The sequence below is a fragment of the Lutra lutra genome, chromosome 3, assembly GCF_902655055.1.
Source record: "Lutra lutra chromosome 3, mLutLut1.2, whole genome shotgun sequence".
Lineage (NCBI taxonomy): Eukaryota > Metazoa > Chordata > Mammalia > Carnivora > Mustelidae > Lutra > Lutra lutra.
Window position 1 is genome coordinate 135,573,757 of NC_062280.1, and position 26,022 is coordinate 135,599,778.

Below are 26,022 nucleotides of genomic sequence, written 5' to 3' on the forward strand. Positions count from 1 at the left end.
TTTATCCTAAGTATGTGGCACAATTACTGATGCTAAAAACTTGCTTAATAAAGATCCATTGCATAAATAAATCTGTTGACTACTTCTCTGGGCCAAACACTGAGACAGACACTGAAGTTGCAAAATTCCTGTCCCGTGGGCTCATCTGGAACCTACAAAGATGTGTTTAGGGAAGCAGACAGAATTGGATCTAGGATGATACAGAAGGGATACCTTCTCCTAAAGCAAGACCAGAAGCATTTGCTAAGCCATAACTTAAAGCGGTTATGTGCCCGGTCCGCTATTGTTGTCACGGTCCCACTGGTATTCATGGCCCTGAACCGAATTGGTTATTCTCCTCCCTTTCTAGAATGAATGCAGAAAACCCTTCCTCTCTTGAAAAGAGGCCCTTAAAAAGGCTGAGTGATCAGCAAAGCTGGCTGTTTTTCCTTGGGTGGTGCCTGGACGATGTTCCGCCACTTCATGGAGCTTCTTCTGCTGCTGGAACTTTTCCCAGCACCATCTGGAGTCACATTCCAGAGTGCTTCCACAAGTCCTCGTGGGTCTACCCAGTTTGGGGCGTGGTGGAGCTCACAGCAGCCTCTCCGTTTTCCTGCCATCCTCTTGCACTAGCATGCTACATCAGGGAATACAGACTCCTCCTGGATCTTCTAAATGACTTCTAGCAACTTGGACAGATTTTCTACTTTTGTTCCCATTTTTTCCCCACTCACTATAACCTGCAAATTATTTTTTCTTAAGTGTGACTCGATTTGAAAGGAGAGAAAACATAAGTCAGGAGTCAAAGAGACATGTCCAAAGAGATGCGTGACATGGTCGTTGCTCAGATTGGAAGAGACTTCTACACTGGATGGAAAATGTGGGGGGAACAGACTCTCATCTTTTTCAATGCTGAGAGTTTCTGAGTTTTCAGAGTTTATGGTACTGTTCCTGAGAACCAAGAACATAATTTTGAGAACAGGAAACATGATGGCTTCTTAATCAAATTAAATAGCAAAAGTGAAAGCAATAATTACTCAAATTTACTTGGCAAATTAGCAAGACAAATTAATTGAAACAGTGCTTTTGATCATCAGGATATAATTAGAAAAGTCGGGTGGATGAAAATATCTCTGAGGCATGAATTAAATCAACTGGACAACCTGATTATAAAGACCTTATGCTTACTGTGTAAATCCAAACTTACTGTTGCGAAATGTAAAAGCAAGAGGAAAATATTAATCAGCAAATATTTATTAAAAATTGTCCTGTACAAATAACGTGAATAACAATGGCAAACATCTACCAGATTTTTATTATGTGACAATACCAGAGTATACTACATATAATTCTTATCACCTGTATTGTTTGTTCTCTTAAAAAGTAATAAATAAATTCACCATTGTTAACACTTACACAGCATAAGCCATTATTGACCCTTGGTCCACAACCATATACTTCATGAGAGAAGGAACATATGCCACCAAGGCCAACAACAACAGCAACGAAGACAGACTTCTTTCTTAGCCTCATCTTCCACTTAAAAATAACAGTATTCCTCAGTAAAATCTGGTTCTATAAAACTCTGAACACATCCAAGCTCCGCCATAAGAAGCCAATTTTATACATGGTTTCCCCTGACAGCAGCAATTCATTCAAGTTGGCCCAATTAGATTGAGGAGAGAGACTTTTATTCCATTACTGGGAAGAGGGGGAAACTCACCCTCTCTTATTTGACATGAACACAAGCTACAGGTGCCAAAGGCAATCATCTGTGAGGAGAAGATAACTAGCCTCAAGATGAAGCCAGACTTAAGATGGTGGGGGCAAGGGGCACCTGGGTGGCTCAGTCAGCTAAGCATCTGCCTTTGGCTCAGGTCATGATCCCAGGGTTCTGGGATCAGGCCCCATGTTGGGCTCCCTGTTTGTGAGAAGCCTGCTTCTCCTTCTCCTCCTCATTTGTGATCTCTCTTACTCTTTCTCTCTCTCTCAAATTTAAAAAAAAAAAAAAAAATTGGCGGGGCCGAGGATGGAGAAGAACCCTACAAGTGGCAGGTCTCCAGTTCAGGAAAATCCTGGGCCCTGGACAGCATCCTGGAGCTCTTGAATCAGTTATGTCTGCAGCTCACCTCACCTAGCTCCGGCTTTCCTATGGTAAGAGGTCATAAATACCTTCTTTGTTTTACTTAGTTGGAATCAGATCTTTGTAACCTAAAGAGAAAGCACCCTGATGTATATAAAAACAAAATGAATGTTAAACTACATTCTAAGCAAAGTATAAAAAATGAACTTCCTTTCTCTAGGGAGGACAAACTGATGGTGGCCAGAGGGAAGGGGGTAAGGGGATGGGCAAAATGGGAGGAGGGAGTGGGAGATGCAAGCTTCCAGTTATGTAATGACTTAGACATGGGACTAAAAGGCATAGCCTGGGGAACATTGTCAATGGCACTGTGGCACTGTTGGATGGTGACAGATGGTAACCACACTTTCTGGTGAGCACTGCATGACACAGAGAGACACTGAATCACTGTTGTATACACCTGAAACTCATGGAACACTGTGTGTCAGCTATACTCAAAAAAATTAGAAAATAGTCATTTTCTATATAAATCAGGGTAATTTTGTTTCAAAGTATGGCTGCTGATCCCCTGCACCTGAACCACCTGGCATTCTTGCTTAAAACACCAATGAGAGAAACAAACCTACCTCTGATTTTAATGCTAAAGGCTGAAAGTTAATGTCAAGGCAAGCTGTACGTATGATTTGAGTTGGGTAATTTAGGAATTCATTATGCAGCCTGCTTGTACTTTTGTTTCCCTGTTTTGAAAATATGTGCATTCAAACATGCTCCTGGCTTCTTCATAAATAAGAATGATCCAAAGGTAAACAGTAACAATCTTTGATTTGTAAAAATGGGTATGTTTGTGAAATTGCTGCAAAGCTTTGCACTTCATAACGTATTAAAACGCTTGAGAAATAATCAATAGCCTGATAAAATTGTTTTCGAGTCACATAAAAGAATTCTCTGCAAATCTCCTTGCTAAGGAAAAAAGGCATTTTAAAAACTATTTTCTATTAGACCTCCTACCACAGTACATTAAAACCGCAAACGTGAGTTTCTCTGAAATCTCCTCCTTGCTTAACTACTACTTAGGTGTTTGGGTTCAGTTTAAATATTCTTAGCCTGTGAGGCCCTTCCTACCTCCCCACCCCCCATTTCTAACCCTCCATGCCTACTTAGGCTGTCTTTTGGCTCTTCTTCCCACCTACCCTGTAACCTAAAACACTCACACTCATCCTCTATCTACCTAAACCCTTTACAGCTTTGAAGTCTCAGCTAAAAATAATACTTCCTTAGGACGTGCCCAGGGGAGGCCAAGTCCGCTTGACCTGTGATATAGCAACTAAATAAAATAGCATCAGGCTGCATTCTCCAGCCAGTAAGAGAAAAGATGCCTTTAACATGACCCAATAGGGAACTGAATTACTATGCATCTGCAGGGTTGAAGATTGCTAGGGAAGGCCTGCTTCAAGGGTGGCTGAGCCTCAGGGGGTTCCTCTGTCCACCCCACCATCTGGGGTCTGATATCTCCTGCCTTTCTACCTGTGCAGAGGCAGGTGCTGGAGGGAGGGGAGCATGGCTTTGGGTGCCTTTCCCTTAGGCATGTGATCCCCTTTTCCCCAAAAGCCTCTGGACACATCTCCTGCCATAATCCCTAGTCCAAAGGGGCTTCAGGCTTCCCATCCCAAGCCAGTGGTAAGAGGTAAGATGATCACAATTAATTCAGAGTGCTTGCCACCTATTCACAACAGAGCACAACAGAAGTGTAGAGCATACGCCGCATACTAGGGAAATTGGCTGGGGCTGTTCTGCGCAGCCCCTGCTCTAGGCCCTGACCAGCTGTCTCAGCGGCCGAAGGGATCAATTAAGGAGCGTATCTGAAATGAAACCCTCTTCTGGAGTGTGAAGGAGTGTGCGATGGTTAAAATCAGGGGTCCTCAGACCATAGACCCACCACCTGTTTTTGTAAATGAAATGTTATGGGAAGAGGGTCACGCCCATTTTTACATGGAGTGTCTTTCCTGCTACAATTGCAGGGCCAAATCCTTGCAACAGAGACCATATGGCTCCAAAAGGGGAAAACGTCACGAGCTGGCTAATCTTTACAGAGACATTCTCAGCCTCTGGCTTCGAATCACCACCCAGCATGGAAGAATATTGGCAAGGCAACCACGGTGCCCACTGCCAGGCCCCGCACCCTTCCTTCCTAACACACATCGAGGGATATTGTCATCTTGAACACCTGCCTGTCCTGCTGGATTTTAAAATGCCTCACTGAAGCCGTATCCCCAGCACCTAGCACGGGGCCTCCATAAATATTTGTTGGCTGGATAACTGAATGAAGGCACTAAATATTTGTTGGCTGGATAACTGAATGAAGGCACTCCTTAAATAATCTTCTGTACAAAAACAAAAGCTGGTTTCTTTCAGGATGTGCTCTAGAGAGAGAAAGTAACATTTCAGGAACTAACCGGACGCCAAAAAAGTGACCCACGCCCCACGATAAGGAGAGAGGGAACCTTAACAATGTTAACATTTCCCAACTCTTGGGAGGAAGGTATGTCTGCACACTTTCTCCTTTGAGAGGTGGCAGCGATGAACTTGGGTTCTCAGAAGTGGTAGAGGTAGAGTGTGCCTGTGGCAACCAGCACGCATAGCACTAAAACTGTGGGCATCCTTCCTGAGAATGCTTCCCCTCACATACATGTGTGGCTTCCGACTCCAGTCCTAGGCTCTCCCAGGTTAGCATCATGATCTATGACTTCACTCATTCACTGAAGTTCAGCCTTCATCAGTGGTCAGCGGAACAGTAACGACTTTTTAAAGATAAAAAACAGCAGCAGTTTTGTAGGATGCTTTTGTAAGACCTAGAGCTCATTTTATCTATGAATAATGCCAGTTTTATTTTTTTCCTTATCAGCCAACTAAGAGAAATTTAAAAAGAAACAGGCAAAAATTAAAACAGTGTGGTTTTAAAATTGTTAAAATGGTTTAGTGTGTTTAATCATATAAGAAATTATTACCACCAGGAAAGAGGCAAGTTTTTTTTTTTTTATTTTTAAAGTTTGACATTCAAATTTTTAATCCACCATACTGAGAAGATACAAACTACACGACCATGCTGAGAAGATACAAACTACATGGATGCAGTAATGAAACTGCAAAACCAGGATATGGGTTTCATTATAACCTGCTAATTAATACAGCAACACACAATAGCAAGAGATTAGCAAGAACAGTACTCTAATCAAGTTGAGGCATGTGTAAAACAGCCAAGAATGCCCCAAACACTACAGAAAGAAAAATGCCAAACACTGTGTTAAAATATCCCCCCCTGGACACAGTTTGCTTTCCAAAAAAACAAAAAACAAACAAACAAACAAAAAACCCCCACCAAAACTAAAAGGCAAAAACAAAACAAAACAAAAAAAACCAAGCTGACATTCAACATCGTGCCAGCATTTCTTCCCTTCTCTGCAATTACAGCAATCACAAACAAATCCAGACTTGGGAAAGCCTTAACAAGGAGGGAAGGGCAGTCCGAAATCTCTTTTCTTTTTATCCATGCAAATTAGTAGTATTTAACGTATGGGCTTCTCCACCAAAAAACCTAGTATTATTTTGAGGGAAGCAGGGTGTTTGTCATCCAGATTAAAAAAAAAAATTGCTTTATTTTCAAAATCTGAGAACTATGATGTGATATCATATCTGTCCCATTTTTTCAGGATCTTACAAATTTTTTTCTCAGAAGTTCCAACTTCAAATTTTTAAATGATGATTTGGGATAAATACTGACATTAGACCAACTCCCTTGAACATTTCTTCTTAGAGGAAGTATTTAATGGGAAGAGCGAATGTTAAGTTAGTAACTCACTATACACTAACCGTCTAAAACTTAATCTGCCTATCCTTATATTAGGGGAAAGCATATTTGCTGGGTAATAGTCTTTGATATAGTGATAGCAGTTCCAGGAAAAAAAGTCTTCAGAAAATAATGCAATAAAGAAACACTTACTTTGTTAAATTTCTCATTACAATATACCTTAACATCACAGAAACTGGACTAGACAAAATATCCAACTAGCAAGAAATAAGGAAGTGTTTAAATAAATGCAGGTGCATCAGCCAAGTGAACTATAATCCAATGTACAAATTATGACGATGCAAACAAACCATGTAGTACTCTGCAACCTTCTTTATAGATGGCTAAATAGAACACACCATAACTCCACGTGAAAATGATTAGTACACACAAAACCAAAGTCACAAGGTGCCCTTCACCAGCGTGCAAACTTCGACTACTCACTCACATGTCTTCCAGCTTCTCGCATCTCTGGGGTCTCCTGATGGGCTTTTCTCATTCCTCCCTGGTGCTTTTGCTGGGCTGTATTCCTGGCTTGCCAGGTGCTTCTGTCTACTCCCAGACAGCCCGTGTGCATCACTGTGTTCAAGACCCAGCCCTGCCACAAACTTGTCTATTACTCTAGGGGGAAATTGCTTGGAACCTCTTACCCCTAGACAGTTTTGTTGGCTTTATCCCCTCAGGCAACCTGTAAATTCCATGGAGTTATTTTTAGCACATGCAATAAGTAATAATCACATGATTCTGAATGAATTGATCAATGAATATAAACTGCTCAGAGCAGGGGCTGTTTCTTATCTTTGTCTCGATAATACTTCCCCTAGCCCAGCCAGGCGGTGGATTGCCAATAACTTCACTAAACAGACAGACAAACAAAGGTCTGTGTATTGTTACGCTTGACTGCTGGTTGTATAGCTCTTCTGCTCTCTGTTTCTATGAAAGGTCAGATCAGGTTCTTTTCTAAAAGAAATGCAATCTGTGAAGAAAACTTACCCAGGTCAAACTGGCCGGAAATGTAGCCACAGGTCTGCCGGACTTCCTCGCTGTCCCAGCCCAAGGGGTAGAGGGCGCAGCCAGCACCAATCAACAAGCCTGTGAAGAGATAAGCCAAGAGGGCTTTAGCAATATTTCTCTGCCCATCTAGATAAATGCAGCAGCAGGGAGGGAGGAATTGATATTAGCAATATAACACAAGATCATGGTGATTGCTTTTTGGGAAGCACCAGAGAGGGCTCCTGTAAGCAATCTAAGGTCAGTTTGATTCCATGAACAATTTCAAGTCTGCTTAAAAGGAAAGAAAAAAACAACAAAACACTGATAGCTCAGTTTGGTACCAACTTCCTCTTTCGAAGCATTAAAAGCCTTGCAAACTCTGTTTAGGAAATACAATTTAGACACTTTCTAAATTGCTCTTGTAAAAGTCCAACCAATCCCCCCATCAGTCCACGCAAACAAGTAAATCAAGAACAAGCAGAAGTGCCTACATAGGTCATGCTTCGTCATGCATTAGATCTTTTTTCCAACTGAAGAATCAAAATAGAATGTTTTGGCATCATTCAATTTTACCAGGGGCAGAGAAAATATAAAGATTTTCATGATCCGCCTGGGCACAGGACTGGACCATGAACTGTACTACCCTGCTATTACACTTTGCTGAAAAGTTGAGAATCTGGGAGCATCCCTTCATCTCAGAAATACTCTAGAAGATGGACACTTCTATGATTTAAGTCCTCCTTGGAGTGGAGACCAAAAGTTCTGATGATCAAACTGAAAAAGGTGGCAGGTTTACTTTAATAGGAAGTCATCATGGCAGCACGCTCTGACCAGACAGCTTTTGCTTGGCGTTTTCTGTGTTGCATCAAAGCCTAATGTGGGTTGACAAGAAGCTGAATGAGGCTGAAGCCCTCACCCCCAGAATCTGAGGGTTAATCAGACAGTAACGCCTTGTGGTGTCAATGAATGAGCACCGTCCTCATCCTGAAGTCCCACAAGGGTGCTGAGCCCGTAGGACCACACACACACACACACAGAGTCCGATGGTTGATAACAGCAGCCCAGCCCGAGAGAATGCGGGTTATACAGGGCTAAACGAGAGAGCCCCGGAAATGAGGAAAAAAATCCACCAAGGGGGGTAACATCGAAGCAGAATGACCAGTCCTCAAGTGCCTCTAAAAGAGACTTTCAGTATTTTTGTACTGAGTCCCCTTCTGTTGCCCTTTTGCTTCTCCTTCTTGCCCCTGGTGCCTGACTCTTGCAATCTTAGCTCCCACACATAAGTAGTCTCTTTATGGGCACAGGAGGGACTGCTTTCCAAACCCTCCCCAAGCTCTATGCTGAGCTGTGTGGAGAGACATCCCCCATGAACTGACATAAATTTCTCACCCTGGTGCCCCTCCCTCCAATCCAACCATCCTTGGTCAACGGTAAAACAACCTTTTAATGCAGTGAGGCTGTGATGCGAGAGGGTGCCTACAAAGAATCGTTGAAAGCGCAAATCACGAATTCCAGGATGCTGTCTACGCAACTAGATAAATATGAATTGTGTCGAGGCTGAAGAATAACCCAGAAAACAACTGTATGAGATTTTGCTGACTGAGCAAATGCCCCCAGTGACTGGTTTCCTTAGGCTCTTCCCCTTAGGACAGAATTTATAGCATTCTGAAGACAAGTCGAAACTAGTGTTATCCTCCGTCAGGTAAAGAGATAATGAGGAGGCTAAGGTTTATGCAAATTGAATTCCATGAAGGTTTAATAAATAATGTGGTCTCACTGTCATGATACTCAGTTCTTAAATTAATAAGTAACACCACTTTTTGAGAACTCGCGAGCAATTTTTTAATGGTGACAAACGTGGAAAGGGAAAATTTTCAAGTGTAAGAAAAATGAAAAATAGTCACATTTAAACCACCACTTTTCTCTTTGTCTGATACACAAATGATTAAATAGTCTCGTTTGCTAATGTCCTTTTCAGATGGCAGGAAAATGTGTCATGTCATGTCACAAAAATGGCTGTTTTGGTCCAGTATGATGTCAGGCACTTTGAGAAACTAAATAGAAAGGAGATTATATATGGAGCACATTGACCTGTGGTTTTCTAAGTGGTAGAACACTTAGCAGTCAGGATTCTTTTGTAGAATGTTGGGGTGTCGTTGTGACACAATGAAATGTTGATTCAACCATATAAATAAGGAACAATTTCACACATAAGAAATTTGTGTTATGTCTATGATTTAAAAAAAAATACCATGCGCATAGCTCACATAAAAAAAAAGTGTTAAGGGAGGGCAACTACCTTATCTGGATTCTTATATTAATATTTATATAGCCTTTGTTTTGTCCTCTGCTAACTATCACTAACAGTGAAAGTACCCAGAAACATTTCTGGGAGAAAAATGTATGTTACAAACTCATCCGTCTAATTGGCTGGTGCAATTTTAGGTTCTGCAGGTAAACACTGGTGGCCTCCCACTATCTTTCTACTGTTATGTTATGGAGAAAGCAGTCTTAGACTAAATTCAGCCCAATATACAAGGATGTTTATTACTTACCTGGCACGGAAAGCAGCCAGATGACCAATTCTGTAAATTCAGTGAAAACCTCCTCCCCAGATTCATCACACATTCTAACAAGTGCCATCAACATACAATAAATATAACAAATGTTCAACCAGCAGGTTCAGGACACTCCAGACAGTGCCTTCCATTTAAAGAAATGGGAAAGGAGGCACGAGACCAGAGTTTAGACCTGCCCAACACAGTGGCCCTGAGCTCCATGTAGCAAACTTAAATTTAAGTTTATTGAAATTAAACGAAAAATTCATCTCTTCAATTACACCGGCCACACTTCAAGGGCCTGATAGCCACATGGCGCTGTTGGCTACCACAGTGGACAGGGCAAAGATAGACCATTTTCACAGCTGCAGAAAGGGCTGCTGCAGAAAGCTATTCTCGACCCAAGACACGACTCCAAGAGGATTCTCCGTGGGGCAGATTCTTAAACCCTAAGCTTGATACTGCTTGTTAATAAAAATCATCCCTGCTCTTTTAGATTCTCCCTTTCTAGATGGGGCTAGAGGTGAGATATTTCAAATCCTCCCCTGGCAGAAATTCTAGTTCATGTCTGTCAATGAGAAGCTCTCCTGAGGGACCCAGAAGGTAAAAGACAGAAATCAATCAGTTTCCCATTGGCAGCTGCAACCAGGGGCGTGCCTTTTTGCAGACCGTGGATGAGATTGTGGGCGTGGCTTCTAGGCAGCCTCCTCCTCAGCGGCACCCACTCAGGGCAATTCTCACCTGTAGCTTCTTTCTATCCTTATATTTCCTGATTTCCTGAATTCTTCTCTGCCCTTCGCTTCTCCAGACTTAATAAGTCTTTGAATCTTTAACTTGAAATACCTGTTGTGGTTTCTTTCACTGGTCAGAATCTGGCTGGGACATGCCTGACCCATGCTGATACAGGTCTTTCTCTCCTACCCTATAATTGGTACAGTATCCCATCTTCTCAATGTAAAATTCTCCCTAACCCAACAATACAGCTGGTTACTAAACCTCAGCAAGTATAGACTGATATTAGAAAGTTTCATGTTAACCCTCTGTGGTGTGGTCTGTAGTTAGGGAATTTATGCTAATTAACCTTTCCTGGAGTATGATTTTCTGAAGTGAATCGTCCAAATGTTCACCAACTGTCCCTAGTTTGTCAACTGTAGTCAACTAGCATTTTATTGCCCATACCGAAGTACTATATTGTGAAGTAAAGTTAGAGATAATTAAACATAAAAATAAGACAATCTTTTTTATTATTATTTAAGTATTACTGACGTACAATATCCTACTGGTTTCTGGCGTACATCATAGTGATTTGATATTTTTATACGTTATGACATGTTCCTCATGATAAATCTAGTTACTATCTGTCCCCATAGTTGTTACAATATTACTGACTATATTCTCTATGCTGTACATTACATTCTCATGACTGACTTATTGTATAACTGAAAGGTTGTACCTCATAATCCCCTTCACTTATTTTTCCCATCCCATTCCCCTCCCCCCTAGTAATCAACAGTCTGTTTCCTAGATCTGTGAGTCTGTTTTGTGTTATTTTGTTTGTTCATTTGTCTTTTTTTTGATTCCACATAGAAGTAAAATCATATGATATTTGTCTTTCTCTGACTTATTTCACTTAGCACAATAACCTTTAGTTCCACCCATTTTGTTGCAAATAGCAAGATTTCATTCTTTTTCATGGCTGAGTAATATTCCATTATATATATATATATACACACACATATATATATATATATACACACACACACACACACTTCACATCTTCTTTATTCATCTATTAATGGACACTTAGCTATTGTAAATAATGCTGCAGTGAACACAGGGGTACATATAACATTTTGAATTCATGTTTTCATTTTCTTCAGATGAATACCCAGAAATGGAATTACTAGATTGTAGGGTAGTTCTATTTTTAATTTTTTGAGAACTTCATACAATTTTCCATAATGGCTATTCCCACCAACAGTGCACAATGGTTCTGTTTTCTCTGTTTTTGTGGAGAAAAAAGGACAAATGTCCTTGCCGACATTTGTTATTTTTTGTCCTATTGATAACAGCCAATCTGACTGGTGTGAGGTGATGTCTCATTCTGTTTTAGGTTTGCATTTCCCTGGTGATTAGCTGACATCTTTTCATGTGCCTGTTGGCCATCTATATCTGTTCTTTGAAAAAATATCTTTTCAGGTCTTCTGGCCGTTTTTCTGATTGGATTGTTTGCTTTTCTTTTTGTTTTATTTTATATTAAGATGTGTAAGTTCTTTATATGTTTTTGGATATTAACCCCCTATTAACCCCAATGATATACTGGATATATCATTTGCAAATATCTTCTCCAATGCCATAGGCTGCCTTTTCATTTTGTTGATTGTTCCCTTTACTGTGTAGAAGCTTTTTAGTTTGATAAAATCCCACTTGCTTATTTTAGTTTTAGTTGCCCTTGCTTGAGGAGACTAGTCCCCCCAAATATTGTTAACATCAATGTCAAAAAGCTTACTATCTATGTATCCTTCTAGAAATTTTATGGTTTCAGGTCTTATATTCAAGCCTGTAATCCATTTTGAGGTTATTTTTGTATATAGTGTAAGATAGTGATCTGGTTTCATTCTTTTGCATGTAGCTGGACAGTCTTCCAACACCAGTTATTGAAGAGACTGTTTTTCCCCATTGTATGTTCTTGCCACCTTTGTCGTAGGTTGATTAACTATATATGCATGGACTTATTTCTGGTCTCTCTATTCTATTCTATTGATCTATGTGTCCATTTTCATGCCAGTACCATACTATTTAGATTACAACAGCTTTGTAGTATAGTTTGAAATCAGAAAGTGTGATACCTCCAGCTTTGTTCTTCCTTCTCAAAACTGCTTCAGCTATTTGGCATCTTTTGTGGTTCCATGCAAATTTTAGGATTCTTTGTTCTAGTTCTATGAAAAATGCCACTGGTATTTTGATGGGGATTGCAGTGAATCTGTAGATTGTTTTGTGTAGTATGGATACTTTAACAATATTAATACGTTATCTTTCCTTCAATTCTGAACACCTTTGTGTGGATCTCTCTGGATTCATCTTATTTTGGACTTTCTGTATCTCCTGGACCTGGATGTCTATTTCCTGGTTAAGGCAATTCTTAGCCATTAGTTCTTCAAATATGTTTTCTGATCCTTTCTCTTTTTTGTCCTCTGGGGATCCCATTGGTGTAAATGTTAGTATACTTGATATTGCCCCAAGAGGTCTTTCAAACAATCCTCATTTTTTAAAACTCTCTCCCTCTCTCTCTTTTTCTGTTCTTTGGGCTGATTGAATGATTTCCACTCTTCTGTCTCCCAGATTGTGAATCCGTTCTTCTGTATCATCTAATCTGCTGTTGATTCTCTCTCGTGTATTTTTCATTTCAGTTACTGTCTTCTTCAGCTCTGACTGGCTCTTTCTTACATTTCCTAATCCCTTGTTGAAGGTCTCAGTGAGTTCCTCCATTCTTTTCCCTACTTTGTTACCTGTCTTTATGACCATTACTTTGAACTCTTTATCAGGTAAATTATTTATCTCCATTTTGTGAGGGTTTGATTCTGTGGTTTTATCTTATTCTTTTGTTTGGCACATACTTCTTTGTCTCATTTTGTTTGACCTTCTGTGTTTGTTTCTATGAATCAGGCAGAACAACTACTTTTCCCAGTCTTGAAGGAGTGGACTTGTGTAGGAACAATCTCTGTGTAGACTGCATGTGCCTGGTGGCTTTGGCAAGCTGGCTGGAGAGGGAACAGGCACAGGCAGGTGGGGAAGAGACAGTAGGATTCCTGTGACAGGAGGCTAGCTAGAGCTGGAAAGAGCACCAGGGCCACCTTGATAGGATGGCTGAAGGTGGGGTGAGTATGGGAGTGGGGGCCTATGGCATGTCACACCAGGGCCACTGTGGAGGAATGGTTGGAGCTGATGTGCCCCAAGGGCCCAGGATATGAAAGACTAGCAGGCCAGCTAGAATGCCTGGACTCTACTTCTGCCCACATGATCAAGCTGAAGAGGAGATATGAAAAATTGTCTCACTGGTCCTCCAACCCCGGAGAGAGTTCCAGCAGTCCCTACTAGTTCAGTGGATGATGTAAGGCTAGTAAATGGATTTCCTTCACTTATAGTCTGGTTGCCCTTTAAACCATTTTTTGCTGTGCCCCAAGGTGGGAGAATCTGCTTATGGGCCCCTCAGTGATATTATCCCTCAGTGACTCTGCAGGTCACTAAATCAGGGGTAGGGTTTCTGTCATTGTAGTGTCTCTGTCTCTCCTACTCCTCTATATGTGGTCTCTCTATCATTTGTTGTGCAGAAGCTGTTCAATCAGCCTTCAGTTCTTCTTGAGGAGGAACTGCTCCATATGTCAGTGTCGATTTGGTGTAAGGAAGGAAGTGAGATCAAGGTCTTACTATGCTGCCCTCTTGGACCCCAAGAACATCTTTTTAATGGAAGAGACTGTCATTTTTCAGTTTCAGCCGTGTTAAGCCTTAGACCATGTTGTAGAAATCAATGTTTCATGGAAGTGTAGTTTGAAAATCTCTGAACTAGACACCTCTTAGTTGTTATACTGCCTATGGAAATGGGGCTCAGAGAATATTCTGGAACTTGAGGGGTTGCCTAGAGGATATCTTAGTGACTTAATAGGTTTTAATAGCTCTAGTTGCCTAATTCACTCCTGGAGAGCATACGGCTCAATGAGAATCTCTGGCTCACAAACTTTTATACCATCTACATGGATTTTCTTTATTAGATTTATAAATCTGTTGGTTTATAGAGTTCAGAGGCTTAATTATGTGGTATTTTAACCACATTTCTTTGTCACTGCCATAAAAGAGGTCATGAAAAAAATAGCCACATTATCACATTTTGGGGAAATCTGGGCCTACAGGAGGAGAAGGAAGAAATGACAGTGCAAAGCAAGGCAACAACCTCAGGAAGCTGGTAACAGGTGGGGGGCGGTGGTGGAGGAAGTCTGAGATCATTTGCAGCTACAGGCTCATCTGTAATTAAGAAGCAATCTATTTTTGCAAATCCTAAGGAGTCATGAGTAAATCACAAATTTGCATATATTAGCTCAAACTTTACTTTTCATCTGGCACCTAGCTGACATCCACTATCCAGGGGCAAGGGCTCATGAAGGTCAGTTTGTGGGAGGTCTTAGATATTTAGAGAAATTTTGCTTCCCCAAAAGAATGGAAATAATAATCCAAGAAATGACTCAATAATTCTTAAATTAAAAAAAAAACAAGCCCAAACCATTCTTTGGACTATGATGCCACTCCAACCTGAATGCCCTAGGGTTTTGGTCTCACCCTTGTTCAAGACAATTACAATAGTTAAAAAGCCAGGTTGGTGGAATGACATCTAAGGAGAAGTCACTGTTAATGGAGAAGAGACAGCACAGATAAATGGAAAGACACGAGCAGAGCACTTGATGCTGTGCCTTGATGTTGTGTTATAAAAGACATCTACCTTTCTCCCCAAATGGATTCTTGTACCTAAATCGTACCTAAAATTCTGCCTGCCCATGAACCACCCTTGGGGGAGTCTCTAGTGGAAACTCTATTCGCTTTCACAAAATGCTGGAAATATCTGCCATGATACTAATTATTTCTTAGAATTCAAGGGTGAAGTCTGCAGTTTGTAAAGAGCCCAGTGGTCAAAGTAAGAACCAGATGCTGGGAATTTTCCCTTCTGCAAAACTCTTTCTATTCAAAGTCGGTATTTAACACTTAGCCAGAGGAATATTAACATAACAATTCGTCTCCTGCCAAGAAGGCAAAACAAACCTCTAGTCAGCCAATGCCAATTACTCCCCACAGGTGGGAAGAATACAGACCTCATGTTAGACTCATAAAGCCTTATTTTTTGCAGGCACTCTAAAAAGTTTTAATGTGATCTCACTTTTTTCCATGACTATCGCTCCATTCTTTTTCCACAGAATTTTTTTTTTTTATACTGTGACTGGATTTCCCACTTATGGCCCCTTCAGTGGTCACACCAGTGTTTCCCATCATTTTATCTCTTTATGTGTTGTGGATACTTTTATCCATCCTCCAGTTCCTTTATCTTCTTTTCTGTGGCAAGCACAGAAGGAAATTGTTTCCTTTACTCTTCTCATGCAAGCTGCTCAGTCTTGGAGCCGGTTGTCTGGATTTCTCTTTGGATGACGTTGGCACATTTCCATCTCCAAGTCTCCATATGCTAATTTATGTACACAATTCTCACCCATTCTCACCCCCTAGATAACGGTCCCTTTACAAAACAAATCCACTGCGGCAGGGAGGAAATAAGGCAAGGACCAGTATTACAACTCTTCACACCTTGCAAGCACCATCAGGAGGAAGCTACAGTTGACCTTAAACAACATAGGGATCAGGAGCACTGACCCACGTGTAGTAAAAAATCTGCGTATAAACTTCTGACTTCCCCAAAACTTAACTACTAATAGCCTACTGTTTACCAAAAGTCTTACAGATAACATAAACAATTATATGTTATAGGTATTATAGACTGTAATCCTACAGTCTAAGGTAGAGAAAAATAAGTTACTAAGAAAATTATAAGGAAAAGAAAATAAAAAAGAAAAATGTAGAGTGCTGCACTGTATTTATGGGAAAAAGTCCACGTATAAATGGACCCATGAAGTTCAAACCTGTCTTGTTCAAGAGTCAGCTGCACTTAAGTATTCTATAAGAAGGAGGCTTATACAGGCTTAGAAATCACACCTATCTTCAAAGTACTTTCTGGAAACTGAGGTATAGAGGATGAAAGAGGCTTGTCCAAAGGTACAGAACCTAGATCTATCGTAGGGCTCCTCATTTCCAGCCAGGGCTCTTTTCCACCTATCATGGTCCCAAAGCTTGCTTGGACCGCAGGCCACTCCAAGATCACACACTTGCCACCTGTTACCTGAGTTCAGCCACAGCTGTGTTGGATTTCACCAACATCGTATTTTACTAAGTGGGGCTTCTCACCAGCAAGTCTGCACTTCTTGTGTCTCAAATCATCGAAAGATGTGCCTGCACTGAACTGGGCAGCCGGCACGGAGCCAAGTCAAGGTGGTTCCCATTTTGTGGCTCAGTGGCCCTGACCAGTCCCAAAGGCGTTTCTGCCTGGGGACTATTCAATTCTTTGAATATGTCTTGAATTGTCTCATCTCTGAAAGTTGAATCCCTTCCCTCTGGGATACTCTCACTCCTTACTTTATGCTCAGGCATCACCATGAAAATACTAGCTGTTAAGGTCTAGAAGCCTCAACATGAAGGCTGCCCTGGCCGCCCTAACAGGGAGCTACAGGTTTTATCACACCCCCAAAGCCATGAGCTCCTACTGGGGTGTACTCTATGCCATTTATGTGGGCCATAATACCTTGCTGTAGTTATTCTCAAGTATTACACCTCCTAGAAAGCCAAAAACTCTACCATATGTTTACTTGCATTTAACTCACTGGTTCATGGTATTTGTTCAATGTTAAATAGCAGTAATATGATTTATTTGGTATGTACAAAAGCTTCAGCATAATTATATCATCTTTACAGAACAGATCATATGAAATATATCACTGCGCTCAGTTAGCCAAAGAGGAGACTGAGGCTTAGAGAAGCAGGCTCATGTTCATGGGGCTACTAAGGGGTAGAGACTTATACGCAGATCTGTCTGAGCTCTAAGCCAGTATTGCTAAACCCGACCTTCTAATGCCTCCCAAATCCCCAAGTGTTTATGGTCCCAGCTCTGGGCTCACCTCCCATGTCCACACATGTACTGAGTCCTGCATACAAATGGAAACGGAGAAGAGGGCAGAAGATCAAGGAGGATTACAAGTTTTCTCCAGGATTGACTTTACTGCTGCCTGTATGCAAAGGCAAAAGGGCTCTCTCTCGAGCCCTACAATTTCCCCCTTCCCCTGGCGCCAGGGAGGGAGAAGCAGGATGTGAGCTCCATGACACAAAGAGTTCTGTCCACAAAGAACACATCGAGGCATAAAGATGAAAAGTGGATTCTTTATCATCAGAAGTTGAGCCAAGGAAAGCATATCGTATCACAGCCCTAAAAATATAAAATAGAAATACGATCATTTCTCAACCATCAAAATTCTTTTTAAAAATGACAATGAGAATTTTTCTTTGCTGAAAACATCCTGCAGAAGAGAACATACTTTAGATTTTCTTGCAATGCTTTCAAAATGGCTCCTCGGTTCTTATTTTTTCTCCTTTTCCAGTTCATGGGTCAGAAGACAGGAAAGACATACGTCAGGATACCAGCTTCTTCGCTCAGATCAAAAACCTCACAAGCTAATTTCAGCCATGAGTGACTTGTCATGGTTGCTCTTTCTAGAGGCCTAGGCAATCACTGGTAGAAAACAAGTTGTTTCAGACAATGAAATTTGGGGGGACATATTGCCATTTCTATGTGACAGATTTCTGGTAAATTACATGAGCCTAAAAGCAATGGTCTTTCTAACCCTAGTAGTTAAGGAATTCCGGTTCCACCAATTCACTTCTTTTGGGCTCAGTTTTCCTTATCTGTAAAATGGGAATAATATCAATCTCTTGGAGTTGTTGCAAAGACTAAATGAGCTCTAAGCCAATATTCCTTGAGTCCTCCACTCTCAGAGAACATACTCTTCTTAGACGGAAGGCAGGGAGGGTTAGAGCAAGGACATCCTGGAATAGTGAGCCATGATCACTTGCCCCAAAAGTCCTATCAGCCATGTGAACCTCAGTAGGAACAAATGAAATAGTTCAATAACTGTCACATTTAGGCAAGGAGTTCATATATTACTACCAAGGCTAATTATACTTTTGCCTGTTCCATTGTTTTGATCTTTGTTGCATTTTACTTTTAAAGTCACTTCCAGCCTTCCCATGAGGTAGTTAGAGCCAGTACCAGTGTCCCATTTAGTAGATGAAGGAATGGAGTCACAGACAGGTGGGGAGACTTGAGCTTCCTCAAGTGGATAGCCTGACGCAGGGCTGGGTCACGGCCTGAGCATACCTGCCTCCTACTTCTCTGCTTTGGTTCACTGTCTTCACTCTGACATTGTGAGAAGGGAGCGAACAATGCTCAGTGCTGTAGCAACACCTCTGAAACAAACAAAAATGCTAATTTTCTCTGACTCTAAGGTGTTCCGTGGTGTTAGGGCAGGAGAGGAATAAAGACACGGTCCAGATTTCCAGAGTCCTGTGGTTCAATTGAGTGTTTGCAGACTGAGCTGCGCACAAAACAGCTGGGGGGCTTGTTCAAAAGGTCGACAGATCTGGGGTGCGGCTGGATCCCTGTGATTGCAAGCAGCTTGTCGTGGGACAGACATGGGGCCACACTGTGGGCCCCGAGGGCCGAGTGGGTACAGAGCAGGCTTTGATGCTGATTGGTCAGGTGCAAATCCTGACACCCCCAGCCAGATGTGTGACCTCGAGCAGCATGCCTTTGAATTCTCTGAACTCAGAGTTTCATCGATAAAACAGACCTTGTGGTACCCATATCTTTAGCATTTTTATTAGAAATAAATGGCTTAATAAAAGTGCCCAGTTCTGTGCTTGGCATAAGATACGTATCAATATTGATATTGTACCACGGGAACTGCTATCTTAGAATTGCAAACATTTCATTCTGTTGGAGCTTCTGGTTTCAGATGCTATAGGTGTTCATCCAACAGGTAAACAGATAAACAAAAACACTGATCAAGAGCAGAGGGTCTGCCTTACTGCTTGCTCATGCTGTCCCAGCAAATATCTCTTCTGAAACTAACCACGTATCTACCACTAAAAGTCAGCGCATTCTTCTTTTCTCCTCCAACAGGATATTAGGAAAATGATCAGACGTACAAAGAAGCTGGAAATTTTATACAGTGAATGCCCATACATGATCTAGATTCTATGATTAACATGTTTTAAATTCTGCTTGATTATCTATCTATTCCTTTTTGCACTCCTCTATTGATCTATCAATCCATCTTTTCTTGGGGTGGAGGTAGGTTTCAAGCATCAGTCCATATGACACATCTTTCCTTATTCATACTCCAGCCCCTTTCTTCCGTTGGCCCAGTAGTCTGGACTCAAAAGCCACAGCTGACACAACACAACATCCTTATGGCCTGATGCCTCTAAATGGAACCCATCAGCATAGAAGGGATTGATTGATGTGCAGATCTAGAGCAATGAAGACCTCGAAGTTGTTCACAGTTCTCAAACAACCACCCAACAACCTAAAACGGGGCTGGTTTGCTTCCCCTGTTTGACCCAAAATACCTGTTAAGAACTTCACAAGGCATTTCACAAAGCCCAGAATGACAACAACATAAAGAGTTCCAGCCCAGCCCAGCCACTCAGCTCAGAGATTTCAATGGACATGTTTTCTCTTAAGGATTACTGCTGTTTTGTATAAACTATATCACTCCTGATCCTCCCCCTACAGAAGCCAAAGGAAAGAACAATGATCACATTTCAACATGAAAGTGTCCTGAGAGGTCTAGATGAGGCTCCAACAATATCCTCTCAACAACAAACAAACAAGCAAATAGAGAACCTGGCTATAAGTCAACGCACACTGCAAACGTAACCTAGCTCATCCCGGCTTTGAAAATGCAATGTCAGTTCCAAACCAGACTCCGGTCAGTTTCATGTTGGCGAACTGCGGTTACCCCAGTCAGATAAGCATTCAGGTGGTCAAGTGTTAGGGACGAAGGCTCTGGAATCTTACGGTACACGGATCTTGGGTCTGCTCCTTATTGGTTCCTGACTGAGCAAGGGAGGCTATTACACTCGAGCCCCAAGAGTTTCACTGATAAGATGGCTATACCAGTGCCTCTCTAGAGAGATGTCCAGAGGATGAGCTGAAATGTCCCGGCAGAGTGCAGCGCATATAAAAGTAGATTCCCTCTTATGAAATGATGAGGAAAGAGAAGGGGAAGGCAATATTCCAACATGTGTGCTTATTTCCACAACAGTGGCTCGGTGAAAACAAGAGGAATGGTGGAACCAGACCCTGACCTGGCTGGAGGTGGCTCAGTCAGATCACTTACTCTGAGCCTCAGTGTCTCCCTCCCAGCCGGTGTGGATAAAGCCCACTGCACCTCTCAGGGATGGCATGGTGACTCAAGAAATGCACGTGAGTTGCCCGGGGCATGGCAGCTGCTCCAGGGCAGGGTGGTTTGACAGGTCTGCTGCGCGTGACAGGGCAGGGTGCTCTGCAGATCACTCAGGTAAGCCCACAGGGAGGACAATGTATTTGGAGGGAAATATCACCCTCCCCAATTCTGACATCCAAATATCATAAAATTACCCAAGACAGTGGAGAACTCAGGTAGACACACCTCCAAAGGAGTGATGAGCTCCTGGGGGCTTTTCCTCTGGCTTCCCTGTAAGTGCTATTTTAGAATCCTGTTTCAGTTCTAACATAACAATACTTAGGAGGCAGAGTAAAACCTCTCTCCTTCACCAATACATCAAGTGCCCACAAACAGACAGATTCCATGCCTCCAAACCCTGTTCATTTATTTCTACTTGACCTTACAAAAAAAAAAAAGTGTCAGGATAAGAATGATTTATCTTTCTATTTATTTTTAAGGTCCTTAAGTACTACAATCACGGGCCCCACGACAACACTAAAAGTCAGATGCCAGGCATATTTTTTAAAAAGTAGTAAAATCTACATGTGCTGAAATGAACAGTTGGTGAAAGACTTTTTACAAATTGAGAGGGACGAGGCCCCTTTGCAGCGTACAGGCTGCCACACTGAGCTGCTTAAAGGCTGGAAGCTCAAGAAATTTTGAAGAGCATTTAAAATACTTCTGAAAATGTAACGGAGGAAGCATAAAGGGAAAATCTTACGTAGTAAGGAACACAAGACTACCAGGCAGCGAGGCCCTTTCTCTTTGAGTTCTAGATATTACTAGCTAGCTTCCTAACAACAACAAAAAATGAGAGCCTGAAGATGTCTAGGTGTTTTGTCTTGAGAAACTACCACAGCAGAGACTAGACTTAAAATCTCTGTCTTTACGACTGGTTTCAGTGCCAAAGTGAGAACCAAACACCGGACACATTCCACAAACACTGCTAACAGAGTTGTAGGGCGATTCAGAGCACGTGCCCCTCTGGCTTGGAGAGCCTGGGTCCTCATCGGTGAAACAGGAATCTAATCCATACATACAGCTGCTGTAAGGGTTATTTTATATACATACACACCTGTATATACAAGCCTACATATGCACATGTATGCATGTACACAAGCCATATATAATTACAGATGTAGCCTATATTGTCATTTGAGTATAATATATACAGATTATATATGTGCATGTGGGTTTTTTGGACTAGACTACAATGCATTTATAACAGGTTTCCACTAACTTTCTGGCTTAGATATATGGTATTTTCACTACTTATATACTCATTAAAGCATCTTTTTCTTTTTTTTTTTTTTTAAGATCTTATTATGTATTTTTCAGAGAGAGACACAGTGGGAGAGGGAACACAAGCAAGGGGAGAGGGAGAAGCAGGCTTTCTGTGGAGCAGGGAGCCTGATATAGGGATCAATCCCTGGACCCTAGGATTACAACCTGGGCCGAAGGTGGACGCTTAATGGCTGAGCCACCCAGGCACCCCAAAGCACCTTTTTTACCACTAAAAAAAAAAAAAAAAAAAAAAAAAAAAAAAAAATGGAGAGTATGAATATATGATAAAATCATTGATGGGTGCCATTGAGATGGTACAGGAGGCCAAAGAGACTTAAGACAGACATTTCTTTAAAGTTTTTTTTTTTTTTCCCTTTATCTACCTTCTGGGGTATCAGGAAAGAAAAACCTCATTTATTTTCCTCAGGTCTTTTTAGAATACCATCAATTCCACTAAATAACAGTAAAGCCATCTGGAATAGCTGACAGACAACAATTTGGAAGCAATTTCTTTCGAGACAGCTATAATGATTTTCCTTTTCTGTTTTCTTTCCCTCTTGAAATGTCAAGGATAACTGAAACTTTTTACTTTTCCATCTGTGATTTACTGATCAGTTCCAAACAAGTTTTGGAAGTACTTGAAAATTTGTTTCCAGTCAATTTAATACTGTTTTTTTCCTTAATTCTATTTTGAAAGTACCGTGTTCTGTCTTGTCTTTCTGATATTTAGAAAATATAAAATATTTTAAAACACAAATTGAAACATGATTATGAAGTATTTCACAATGGACAAAAACACTCAACGTATTTTAAATACCATCATAAGCAGACACAATGAAGTCACTCATATCTTTTTCAAATAGCTTGTCCCAAGAGGTTTAATAAAATGAACGTAGAAACAGACCCCCACATGGGTAAATGCTGCATCTTGTAGAGTAGAACTCATAGAAGACAGAATCCGGAATTCTCATTCTTAGCCTGGTGATTTAGTTACCCGAAGAGGAAAACAACACACAGGGAGAGAACAATATTAATCTCTGTTCACGAACAGAGCTGGCAACTTTTGGGTCTGGGCAAAACATGGCGCTCTTTGCTCTAGAGGAATTAAAAAAACTGAAGAAGATAAGATCTGTTCACGGTAGCACTGGAGATGGAGAAAAGTAACACAGAAACAACACTTCAAGCTTGTACTTGTGCCGTATTAGCAGAAAAAGCAATACTTGGGGCGACTGGGTGGCTCAGTGGGTTAAGCCGCTGCCTTCGGCTCAGGTCATGATCTCAGGGTCCTGGGATCGAGTCCCACATCGGGCTCTCTGCTCAGCGGGAAGCCTGCTTCCCTCTCTCTCTCTCTCTCTGCCTGCCTCTCCGTCTACTTGTGATCTCTCTCTCTCTAAAAAAAAAAAAAAAAAAAAAAAGCAATACTTGTCATTGAAATCAGTCAATGTTTGGCTGGAATTTACTGGCAGGATGAGAGGGGCTCTAGGAAGTAGTTATAGTTATCCCAGAGGAAGAAAAGGACAGGGAAGATGGGCAGGTGCAAGTCTGAGGGAGATGAAAATTGACTGAGAGACTTAGGGAGAAGAGGAAAGGGATGGCCAAGCAGTCAGGATGGGGTCAAGGACTCTTGCAGAGGTTGTTAGTTCCGAGCCGAGCCGAGGAAGCTGGCCTTTACTTAGGTGGCAAAGAGACCTTATGACTGTGAATTAAGCTCCCAAATGTAAGAACCGAAAGGGCCCATCCAGATGATCTAATCTAGTACTTCTCAAACTTTTCCATCAAAACATTCCTGAGGAAGAGGAGAGAACTTCACACCATATGGAGTCAGGGGTCATACCTGAAATCAATTCTTCTCTGAAACAGGTCTTCCGTACTTCTTGATAAATTGGCAAGGGATTTTCCAGTCTACTCCACGGATAACTTTATTTATTTGTATAAAATTGCTTTCCCCCAAATAGTGTGAGATATCCGTGGTCCAAAAGAGATTTGGGGTTTATCCTGTGCCTTCACATGGGCACAGTTTACCACCCTTTCCCCTTTTAGGGAATGGGAAACTCAGTTGGAAGAATGAATCCAGGCTTCCACTCACAAAGATGAAGTGACCTGCTCAAAGTCACAGTTAGTGAAGGAATCATAAATGCAATAATATTTCTTGCCCCTCTGTCCAAAACTCTCTCCTGCGATACCACACTATTAACACAGAAAAGAAAGCATTTGATATGACTGGCACAGGGCACATCATCCAGCACTACCCTATGAACCAGATGCAGACTTACCCTGCTGGCCCTACCTTGGCAGCCACTGCCTCCCTTGGGGCAATCTCCAGTGGTGTGAGAGAGATGGCTTAAACCAGGCTTCCTCCAGGGAAACTATCCCCCACACTGAAATTTCTAGTTTATTCACAAAGAGAGCACAGAGCCTCAGACAAATGCCTCCTTTCCCTAGTGGAACTGAGCAGGTGCTAATCAAAGCCTGTCGAGCGTGATTTGTACTACCGAGGGCTTCCAGGGAGGCATAAAAAGAAAAATCACAACACTGTGTTTATCTCCCTTTCATTGCTGGTTCTGGCAATGGTATTATAGTCAGGCAGGCTGAGTCAAAACAATTTTCTAAAAATATGGATCAGCTGAGACCATTTAAAGCCTCCTTTTATGGAGTTAACGTTAGGACTTTCCCCTTGGGCTGTTTTGTGTATTCTTTCCCAGAGCCTGCTCTTCCAGCAGCATCTTGCTATCCAAAACACACAATCTTTCTCCTTTTCGAGGAGATCGCAGCCTCCCGAAGGCTGATAAGTGGGTCTTCATTCTTCCCAGGAGCCTGGGCAACAAACTATTCCCAAGGGGCTCTCTCACTGGGGTGGGATGCAGCACGAGCCTCTGTCAGAGTTTCTCCTGGGGAGTAACTGGTTCTGTTGGTGGACCTGGTGCCACCCCAGACATGGGACTAGCTGCAGATCAGTCCCTTTCGATCCTTCCAAGGGCGAGTTTCTACTTCCCCAAGTTGTATGAGAGGCGAGCGTTAGGTTCTGGAGGGTGAACTGCAGGCCACGATTTTTGGTGCATCTTCAGGGGAAAAGAAATTCCACCCCGCATCTGAATTGAGTTTTTGGCTGCTGGTGACTACGCTAAGGTGATCCTGGAGGAGGTGTGCTTTCCGAGTAGATTCTATTTCCTTTATATTAAAATCAATAAACAAAGAAAATGCAACCTCTTTCAAACAAGCTTTGCAAACAGACTATTTTTAGAGCGGTGCTCCTGAAAGCTGCTGCTTTACAGGAATGGGATTTTACCTGAGAGGAACCCACTGACACATCTAGTCCCATAGATTTTCAAGCTGTGTCCCTGGAAACCCTGGGGTGGGGGGCGAAGCTCCTTAGTGTCTTACCAATGCGCAGGCGCACACTGGGGAGGGAGGGATGGGCGGGAAGGGGCCAGGAGCACTGGAGGGGTGAACAGAAGGGCCCTGGGCTCCATTGTCCTTAGACTGGGCGGCGCTGCTCTTCCTGCTCTCCTGCAGGGCTTCCATATGATCTTTCATGAGGGAAAGGTTCAGTTCCTAAATATTTTTGGAACTGCCCTAACCTGTATTATGGGCTGAATCATGTCCCCCTTCCAGCAACGACATACATCCTAACCCCCAGGACCTCAGAATGTGATCTTGTTTGGAAATAGGGTCTCTGGAGGTGAAATTTAGTAAGATGAGATCATAGTGGAGTAGACCAGCTCCCTAAAACCCAATCTCACTGGGGTCCTTCTAAGAAGACACCTGGTCACAGAGGGAAGACAGCCATATGGAGATGGCTGCAGACACTGGAGTGAAGCTACCACAATCCAGGAAGACCTGGGGCCACTGGACGTGAGGAGGAAGCAAGGAAGTGTTCCTCCCTGGAAACTTCAGGAGGGGCAGGGACCAGCCAACACCTTGATTTCAGACTTCCAGCCTCCAGAACTGTAAGGGAACCAAGTTCTGTTGTTTTCTACCATCCAGTGGGTGATCCTTTCTTCCAGCAGTCCTAGGAAGCTAATGTGCCCAGTCAGAAATCCTTTCTTGTCTCACTGTTTAATTTCTTTACCCTCTTAGGCAATATGTTGATAAAGGAAAATGCATTTTAAAAAAAAAAGAAGAAGAAAAATTTTTCTCAGGGTACTAACCAACTCC

General features: G+C 42.0%; 1 protein-coding gene across 1 annotated transcript in view; it reads right to left on the reverse strand.

Annotated features, from left to right (window-relative positions):
* Nucleotides 1-26,022, reverse strand: part of LHFPL6 (LHFPL tetraspan subfamily member 6) — a 245,582-nt gene that overhangs the window by 24,850 nt on the left and 194,710 nt on the right. The window contains exon 2 of the mRNA XM_047723246.1: nt 6,897-6,995. Coding sequence (XP_047579202.1) covers nt 6,897-6,995 — 99 coding nt within the window. The remainder of the gene's footprint in view (nt 1-6,896; nt 6,996-26,022) is intronic.